We start from the raw sequence: 9,291 nt of genomic DNA, 5'->3' as shown, positions 1-9,291 counted from the left end.
ATCTTTCCAGAGTGCTGAAAGAATTAAAATAGGTGCGTGTGAGAGGCTTTGGCAAGAGAGAAACTACTATGCAAATACAAGAAGAAGATTGACACCGTCTTTGTTTAAAAAGGAGGTTTTCAAGAATGACTTTTCCGATTCCTGAACTTTTTTTAGGATGAAAAAGTTTTGGGTGTGTTTTCACCGTTTTCTTTGGAAGTTACTCCAGAATGTATACTCTTACTTACCAGCTTTCTAAAACAGCCGTTACCAAAAACAATGTAATTCTCAGGACCGGGAAAGGTAAATTCAAACTTGGAACTTGAGCCCTCTGTCTTGTGCCAAAACGGATCGCGGACCTCAGGAGCTACCAGGAAGGCCCTTTGTTCTTGCACGGAGTACACCCCAGGCTTTTATGCACTTGGAGTTTTCATGACCGCTTTTTTTCAGTTCCCTTGACTTCCTTGCAATCAGGATTCCTGTCTCAGTGTAGTCAGTGAAGCTGCTTGCTCAGAGTCTGAAAATCCAACTGTTTAAAGCCAGGGTTTTTTGGGACTTCACTGGTGGTCCAGTGGCTACGACTCCCTGCTCCCAATGCAGGGGTCCTTGGATCACTCCCTGGCCAGGGAACTAGATCCCACGTGCAATAACTAAAGGTTCAGCAGGCTGCAACCCAAATCCGGTGCAGCCAAATAATAAATAACTATATTTTTTAATAAAAGGTGAGGGCTTGCATCCATTCCAGACTCTGGCCTTGGGCACTTTGCTAATCTCTGAGTCTCTGGATTCTATAGTAGAGTGCTGGAACACAATGCTTGGCATAGGGCAAGCACTTCACAAATGTTAGCTAGTAGGGCCTTCTGACCGGAGAAGGCAATGGCACCCCACTCCAGTACTCTTGCCTGCAAAATCCCATGGACGGAGGAGCCTGGTAGGCTGCAGTCCACGGGGTCGCGAAGAGTCGACAGGACTGAGCGACTTCACTTTCACTTTTCACTTTCATGCATTGGAGAAGGAAATGGCAACCCACTCCTGTCTTCTTGCCTGGAGAATCCCAGGGACGGGGGAACCTGGTGGGCTGTGGTCTGGGGTCGCACAGAGTCAGACATGACTGAAGCGACTTAGCAGCAGCAGGGCCTTCTGAGCCCAGGATATTCAAATTGTTAATACTGTATGAAAATATATCAGCAGAATCCAATCTCAGGTCAAGTTCTCATAGAAAAAGGTTCTCAATTATGGCAGCTGTTTTTTCTTAGTCCCAAACTTTTGTTGTTGCTATGTTGTGTCTTCACTTTAGCATGTTTTAATTATTAATTAGCAAACATGAGATTGTCAGTTATGGTAGAGAAATGTTACAGGGGAAAAGAGGGATTCCTGTGAAGTGGAGGCAGTCAGGGAAAGTGGTGACTTGTGTCGAGCAGGAAGGGCAGGATTTGGGTAGATTTGAGAAAAGTGGGCATTGCCTTTAGAATAGTGACAGTCCAGGATGATGGGAGAAGAGGGCCTGGATTGCCTGTTGGATGAGAAGCAAAGAGGAACTTAAAGTTTAGGGCTTTGACTGCTGGCATGATTTTATTTTTTTAATCTTTTGGCCTCACCCCACAGCAAGTGGGATCTTAGTTCCCTGCCCAGGGATCAAACCTGTGCCCCCTGCATTGGCAGTGCAGTCTTAACCACTAGACCACTAGGAAAGTCCCCATGAAAATGCTTTTGATTGAGGAGGAGTACTTTCCTAGGGAGAGCACGCCAGACTCCAGGGTGGAAAATTGGGAGTGGTTCCCTGTGTACCAGCTTGTGATCCTGGCCAAGTAATTATGCCCCAGCTGTAGAGTGGGAATGCTTCTGCTGCTGGTGACACTGTGGAAGTTGAATTGTATATGCAGCCTCTTTGCGAAATGACATAAATCGGAACTGTGAATTTTCTATACAAAATTAAAGAAAATTTTCTGAATGAAGAAATCACTTGGACCTAAGATTTTTGTTTATTCAGGTACTGTGCTGTGAAATATCTGGGTTTGTGTTTTTTAAATTTGGAAGCTTTGAACTAAACAGAGATACGGTTAGATGATTAATTAAGATGACAGGGAGGTCTCAAGTAAGACTAAACAGCCAACCTCTCTGCCTTTTTTCCTAATGGCAGATTCCCCTGCAGTGTTTGCCTTCCATGAAATGCAAAAACGTAAGGACCATCTTAGTGTCAAATCACTGTGTTACAATACCTGGCTTCACCCACCTAAGTTGCAAGCCTTTATATTTATCTGTATGTCAGAGTTTCGAAAACATTTTAGATATCATGAAAAGACAGGCAGCCTGAGTAATGGAATGATAGCTCTTTAACAGTGCTTATTGTTAATTATCAGACAAAATGGGCCTTACAATTAATTTATTGTATTCAAAATTACTTGCTGCCCTAAGCAAAGTTCTTTGGTTGATCAAGTGTAAATGCTTGTCAAGTCACCAATGCAAAATCACCACATTGATAAATCTGGTCACTACCTCCTCCAGGAAATGCTTTCTTCACCTGGTTTCCATATCACCATACTCCTTTGGTTTTCCTCCTACTTCACCAGCTTCTCTTTCTGAGTCCTCTGCTGGTTCCTTTGACTTCCCCTTCTCCTAGAGTTCAGACCTTCCAGGAACTGCACAGGATCTGTGCCCCACTACCAGATATTCCTGCCGCGCCTTAGCCTTAGCTTCCTTTGGAAAACCTTGCATCCCCCAAGGTTATGTTGGCTGCGCATCCTTGAGGGTCCACTGAAGCCTCTACATGTTCCCTGCTGAGCAGTGGTCACACTGTCTCGCTCCTCTTGTTGGCCTTTCACAGTAAACCATGAACTGCTCAGCCCAGTACTGTTCAAGGATGTTTCTAGTCTTCCAGCAGCCTAACAAGTCTCCTTGATCCAACTTTATTGCCGAGTAGTATTCCATCATATGGATGTACCACACTTTAACCAGTCACCCATTTAAAAACACATGGATTGTTTCGGATCTGGGGCTATTACAAATAAAACTGCTGTGGACATTCATGTACGAGTTTGTAAATGTCCGTGAGTGCTCTTGCTGGGTCATGTGAGTGTGAGTTTAGTGTTAGAAGGAATTGCCAAATTATTTTCCAGAGTGACTGCACCATTGAAGATTTCCACAGTGTATGAGAGATCCAATTTCTTTGCATTCTCATAAACACTATTGTCAAAAATTTTTTTAAATTATTTTTATTTGGGGTTGCACGGGGTCCTCTTTGCTGAGTACGGGCTTTCTCTAGTTGCAGGTGGGGGTTCCGCTCTAGTTGTGGTGCTTTGGCTTCTCATTGTGGGGGCTTCTTGTTGCAGACCACAGGCTCTCCGACGTGCTGGCTTCAGGAGTTGCAGCACGTGGGCTCTAGAGCCAATGGGCTTCAGTAGTTGTGGTGCACGGGCTTAGTTGTCCTGTGGCACATGGGATCTTCCCGGACCAGAGACTGAACCCATGTCCCCTGCATGGGCAGGCAGATTCTTAACCACTAGACCACAGTCAGTTCAGTTGCTCAGTCATGTCCGACTCTTTGTGACCCCATGGACTGCAGCATGCCAGGCTTCCCTGTCCATCACCAACTCCCGGAGCTTGCTCATACTCATGTCCATTGAATGGACGATGCCATTCAACCATCTCATCCTCTGTCGTCCCCTTCTCCTGCCTTCAATCTTGCCCAGCATCAGGGTCTTTTCCAATGAGTCATTTCTTTGCATCAGGTGGCCAAAATATTGGAGCTTCAGCCTCAGCATCAGTCCTTCCAATGAATATTCAGGACTGATTTCCTTTAGGATGGACTGGTTTGATATCCTTGCAGTCCAAAGGATTCTCAAGAGTCTTCTCTAACACCACAGTTCAAAAGCATCAATTCTTCTGCGCTCAGCTTTCTTTATGGTCCAGTTCTCAACATCCATACATGACCACTGGAAAAACCATAGCTTCGACTAGACAGACCTTTGATGGCAAAGTAATGTCTCTGCTTTTGAATATGCTGTCTAGGTTGGTCATAGCTTTTCTTCCAAAGAGCAAGCGTCTTTTAATTTCATGGCTGCAGTCACCATCTGCAGTGATTTTGGAGCCCAATAAAATAAAGTCTGTCACTGTTTCCGTTGTTTCCCATCTGTTTGCCATGAAATGATGGGACTGGATGCCATGATCTTCGTTTTTTGAATGCTGAGTTTTAAGCCAGTTTTTTCACTCTCCTCTTTCACTTTCATCAAGAGGCTCTTTAGTTCCTCTTCGCTTTCTGCCATAAGGGTGGTGTCATCTGCGTATCTGAGGTTATTGATATTATAAGGAAAGTCCAACATTTTTTATTTTAGACATTTTAATAGGGGGGTAAGGGCTTCCCTGGTGGCTCAGTGGTAAAGAATCTGCCTGCCAATGCAGGAGACTTGGGTTTGATCCCAGGGGCAGGAAGATTCCCTGGAGAAGAAAATGGCAACCCACTCCAGTATCCTTGCCTGGGAAATCCCATAGAGGAGCCTGGCAGGGTACGGTCCGTAGGGCCACAAAAGAGTCCAACAGGACTTAGCGACTAAACAACAGAACAAACAATAGGTGGGGAGTGGCATCTCATCATGGTTTTAATTGCATTTCCATCATGGCTAATGATGTTGAACATCTTCTGTGCTTATTTGTCATCCTTATACCTGTATGCTAAAGAACCCTCTGTTCAAGCCCATTTTCTAATTGTTTTCAAATGCTTGAGTTTAGAGAGTTCTCTAATCTGGAGACAAGTCCATTGTTGGATATGTGACTTGCAGGTATTTTCCTCCCAGACTGTGGCTGGGTGGCCTTTCACAGAGGAAAAGATTTTTAATTCTGATGACGTACAATTTATTAATTCTTTTCTTTAATGGATTGTGCCCTTGAAGTTGTATCTAAGAACTCTTTACCTGACTATGTCATGAAGACTTTTTTTCCCTATATTTCTTCTAACAGTTTTATAATTTTACATTTTATGTTTAGATCTACCATCCATTTTATGTTAATTTCTTTGCATTGGGCTGAGGTTCAATTTCAATTCCTTGCCTATTTATTGAATTAGCACTACTTGCTGATTAGACTCATTCTTTCCCCATTCAGCTGCTTTTGCACCTTTGTTAAAAATCAGCTGGCTGTACTTGTGTGAACCTGTTTCTGGGTTCTCTACTCCATTTTATTGACTTTTATGCCTGCTCCTTGGCAGATACCACACTGTCTTGATACTGTGTTTAGACAATAAGTCTTAAAATCGGGTAGTGTGATTCCAACTTCTCGTTTTTCAAAGTTGCTTTAACTTCCCTTGCCTTTCCATATAAATTTTACAATAAACTTATCTACATCTTTAAAACTTTTGGCTGGGGTTTCATAGGAATTGCATGAAACTTTGGGAGAACTGACATATTTTGGACTTCCAATAGATGGACACGGTCTATCTCTCCATTAATTTAGATCTTCTTTGATTTCTTTGATTAGCATTTTGTATTTTTTAGCATACACATTTTGTACATGTTTTTGTTAGACTTATACGTAAATATTTTCCCTCTCCTTCCTTTCCTGCACCCTCTTCCCCCCTCTCTGGAATGATTGTAAATGATTTTAAATTTTGGCTTCTGATTGCTTATTGCCAGTATGTGCTTAGTCACTCAGTCGTGTTCGACTCTGCGACCCCATGGACTGTACCCTGCCAGGCTCCTCTGTCCATGGGGATTCTCCAGGCGAGAATATTGGAGTGGGTTGTCATGCCCTCTCCAGGGGATCTTCCCAACCCAGGGATTGAACCCAGGCCTCCTGCATTGCAGGCAGGTTATTTACTGTCTGAGCCACCAGGGATGCCTCCATTTTATCTCCGTTGTGGAGTTTATCTATGTAGAGTTGTTAGTATTATTCTCTAAGTATATTATAACGTGAGGGGTTTTTAAGCGATTCCTTCTTTCATTTTTGGGAATCGTAATTTGAGTCTTCTTTCTCTAGTTCTTTCTTTTGTCTCAGTCTTGCTAGAGGCTTACTAATTTTATTGATCTTTGCAAAGAACCAGCTTATAGTTTGAGTTTACTTCTGTGTTCACTTTCATTGACATTTGCTCTTTTTATTTCTTCCCATCTTTTCCCGTTGGCTTTACTTTTTCTAGTTCCTTGAGGTGAAAACAGATTATGCAGCCATTCTTTTAAAAACAGTGTTCAGTGATTCCAGAAAACTCCTTGGTTCCCTTAAGAACTCCTGTTTGCCCATCAAAATTCAGTTCAGGGACTTCCCTGAATGTCTAGTGGCTAAGACTCCACACTCCCAATGCACGGAGCTTGGGTTCCATCCCCAGGCAGGTAACTAGATCCCATATACTGCAACTAAAGAACCATGTGCCCCAACTAAGACCCAGGCAACCAAATATATATATATATAAAATTCAGTTCGGATGTCACTACTGAGACATTGTAGTCAGCCTTTCCTCTTCACCCCCAAATAAACGCCACCAAACCTAAGAATCTGAAGCTTAAAAGAAGTGCAGGCTTTAAATGGTGCTGGGAGGTTAAGTTCGCAAGAGCCTGGCCTCTTTCCAACCTTTAGTTATTTGGGGTCAAACTCCACCCTAGGCAATAAAGAGAGCGGTCTGGGGGTACATAAAAATGCCAATTCACACGTGTACGTTTACAGTTTATACGGTTACATTGGGTTTTGAAACTCGGTAGCAAGATAGGAATTGTCATCCCTATTTGAGTGATGAGGAAACTTCCGAGGAGAGTAGTTGAGGTCTCCAATGCAGGTCTGACTCATTTTCGAATGGAATTCTCCAAAAGCTAAACCAATGTGGGCAGAGAGCCCCTTCCCAGTGGTCTTGGGGAGCCACCAATCCCCGCAAGTGCTGCGCTGCCCTTCCCGCCAGGGGGCGTACGTCCCAGCTCCCAAGTGGTCGCAGTGACCGAAGAGCTGGAAGGCAGTTGAGGGGTGCGAGTGGGTGGGTCAGGGGGGCCACAAGGAAGCTGTGAAGGCTTGGGAGGGGGAGGCCTACGGCTCAGGAGAAGGGGCCAACAGAGGATGAGATGATTGGATGGCATCACCGACTCAATGGACATAAGTTTGAGCAAGCCCCCGGAGATAGTGAAGGACAAGGAAGCCTAGCAAGCTGCAGTTCATAGCGATTCAACCACAACGGCTCATAGCCCTCGATTGGCCTTAGAGTCAGCCCTGCCAGAGGAATGGGAGGACGGCTCCCCGTGAACTGCAGAGGGGTGTCAGAGCGCTGTCCTCCCACAAGGACCGGGCTTCGGTACTCGTTTACCCGCTCTTGGTCTTTGGGCGACGCGAACCTTGGGCGGGAAGTCGGTTCTGCCAACTCCGCCACGCCTGCTGACCCGAGGAACTGCGACGGACGCAGACACCTTCCCGATCACGTTCTATGGAACTCGGCGCCCTCCCTACCATCTTTGGAAGGCCCTGACTCCCAAATTCTCCAAGCCCCCACAAAAGTCTCCTCTCCTCTATTCTCTCCTTGGGGACCGCCCGCCCCCCACCCCCCGCCCCCCGCCAGCCACCCTCGCGAACCGGGGACTTGGACTGGCCGCAAAAAGCCAGAACTTCCCCTACCCAGATCCTCCCCGGACTCGGACTTGGTACACGCCTCCCGCCTCCGCGCCCCGCCTAAGAGGCGTACACGTGGTAGATCCCGTCAGCCCCGGAAGCCTCGCGTTATTCAAACACATCGCGCGGTTTTGCCAGCTCTGAGGAAAGGGGCGGGGAGAACGCAGGCCGGGAAAGCGATTCGTGGATCCCTCAGGCCTGGCCGCGGCAGGGGGGACGGGCGCGCGTGCGCACTCGGCACCCTTTTCCGACGCCCCGCGCCTACAGGGCTTCAGCATTCCGGTGTCTGTGTGGCGCGCCCCTCTTCCCTCCTGGGGTCCTGGTGGTCGCGGGCAGCGCCACACCTCCTCCGGCCAGTCGGCGCAACGCTCGACTGGCCTGGCAGGGGAGCGGGCCGCGTGCGCGTGGAAAGCACGGGGACTGGAGAGAGTAGGCGCTGGAGTGCTGGGGAAAGGGGGCGGTGGAGGGACCCGAGGTGGGGAGCGTTGTAATGAATGTCCGCGAACTGAGGGTAGGGGAGCTGCGGGAGCTGGAGTTGAGTGGGAACGGACTGAGAGTGGGAGGGAAGAGGGGCGTCGAGTGCGCCCCCGCCCGGGTGCACCCTTTGGGCTGGAAACCGGGTGGGGAAGGAAGCGTGGGTCGCTCCTCACCCTTGGTTGATCTCGTCCCTTTCCCGTGCCAGGGCACACAGCATGGCCGAAAACCGAGAGTCCCGCGGGACCGTCGAGGCGGAGCTGGACCCGGTGGAGTACACCCTGCGGAAGCGGCTTCCCCACCGCCTGCCCCGGAGGCCCAATGACATCTATGTCAACATGAAGACTGACTTTAAGGCGCAGCTGGCCCGCTGCCAGAAGCTGTTGGACGGAGGGGCGCGGGGTCAGAACGCATGCAGTGAGATCTACATTCACGGCTTGGGCCTGGCCATCAACCGAGCCATCAACATTGCCCTACAACTGCAGGCGGGCAGCTTCGGGTCCTTGCAAGTGGCTGCCAATACCTCCACCGTGGAGCTTGTCGATGAGCTGGAACCGGAGACTGACTCACGAGAGCCGCTGACCCGGATCCGCAACAACTCTGCCATCCATATCCGTGTCTTCAGGGTCACGCCCAAGTAACTGAGATGAAGCTGGCCCACCTTATCCACCCATCCCCATACAGCTGGGGCTCAGATGTGGCTCTTCTTGTCCTGAGTACTGTCATGGATCTTTCAACCAGAGCCATGTAGGAAAAAGCCCATCCGCTGGCAGCCCGGAGGACTCTGAATTGAGAGGGCAATTACCATCTTTTGTTGGGCCCAAGCAGTGGGTCTTCCTGGATCTTTGTGGTCTGTAGCCATTGTCCTGTACAATAAAAAGTTTCAAGTTATGTTGCTGCCTGGCCACCCACCCCGCTGCACTGCCTCTCCCCTGTGTAAATTCTGGAGAGGAGAGTAGGAAGAAACTTGACAAAGATTTAGATACAGGAGGGGAACCCTGGTGTTTCCTGCTTTCATAGAAAGAACATAAATTGTCCTACAGACACTGCAACATAAGACAAACGTTAGTGCAGTGCAGAAGCCTGACAGCCCCAGTGTTTGTTTTAAAATATTTCATCCTTGCAGAAGAAGGCAGAATAAAGTAGATATTCCTGCCTGCTGGCAAGCAGCTGGGGTCTAATTGTGTGTGAGGAAACTATCAGCTTCTCTGTTGGTAGTTCCTGGGCACAGGAAGGATGAGGGCTTAAGGAGAGAGAAACACAAAGATG

The 9,291-nt window shown here is 47.7% G+C and overlaps 1 protein-coding gene across 3 annotated transcripts; it reads left to right on the top strand.

Moving 5' to 3' along the window:
• Positions 1-7,769: 7,769 nt before the first annotated feature.
• POP7 (POP7 homolog, ribonuclease P/MRP subunit) lies at positions 7,770-8,913 on the top strand. Of its 3 annotated transcripts, none has more exons than XM_014483334.2 (2): positions 7,770-8,023; positions 8,231-8,913. In XM_014483334.2, exon 2 carries the CDS (start codon positions 8,241-8,243, stop codon positions 8,661-8,663), a length of 423 nt encoding a protein of 140 aa, XP_014338820.1. In that variant the 5' UTR covers positions 7,770-8,023; positions 8,231-8,240; the 3' UTR covers positions 8,664-8,913. The 3 variants fall into 3 exon arrangements, with proteins under 3 accessions (XP_014338820.1, XP_005910849.1, XP_014338821.1); XM_005910787.3 differs by having other exon boundaries at positions 7,771-7,977; XM_014483335.2 differs by lacking the exon at positions 7,770-8,023 and adding an exon at positions 8,042-8,059.
• Positions 8,914-9,291: the final 378 nt, after the last annotated feature.

Source organism: Bos mutus, chromosome 25 (assembly GCF_027580195.1).
Source record: "Bos mutus isolate GX-2022 chromosome 25, NWIPB_WYAK_1.1, whole genome shotgun sequence".
Lineage (NCBI taxonomy): Eukaryota > Metazoa > Chordata > Mammalia > Artiodactyla > Bovidae > Bos > Bos mutus.
This window is presented reverse-complemented; position numbering and strand designations above follow the sequence as displayed.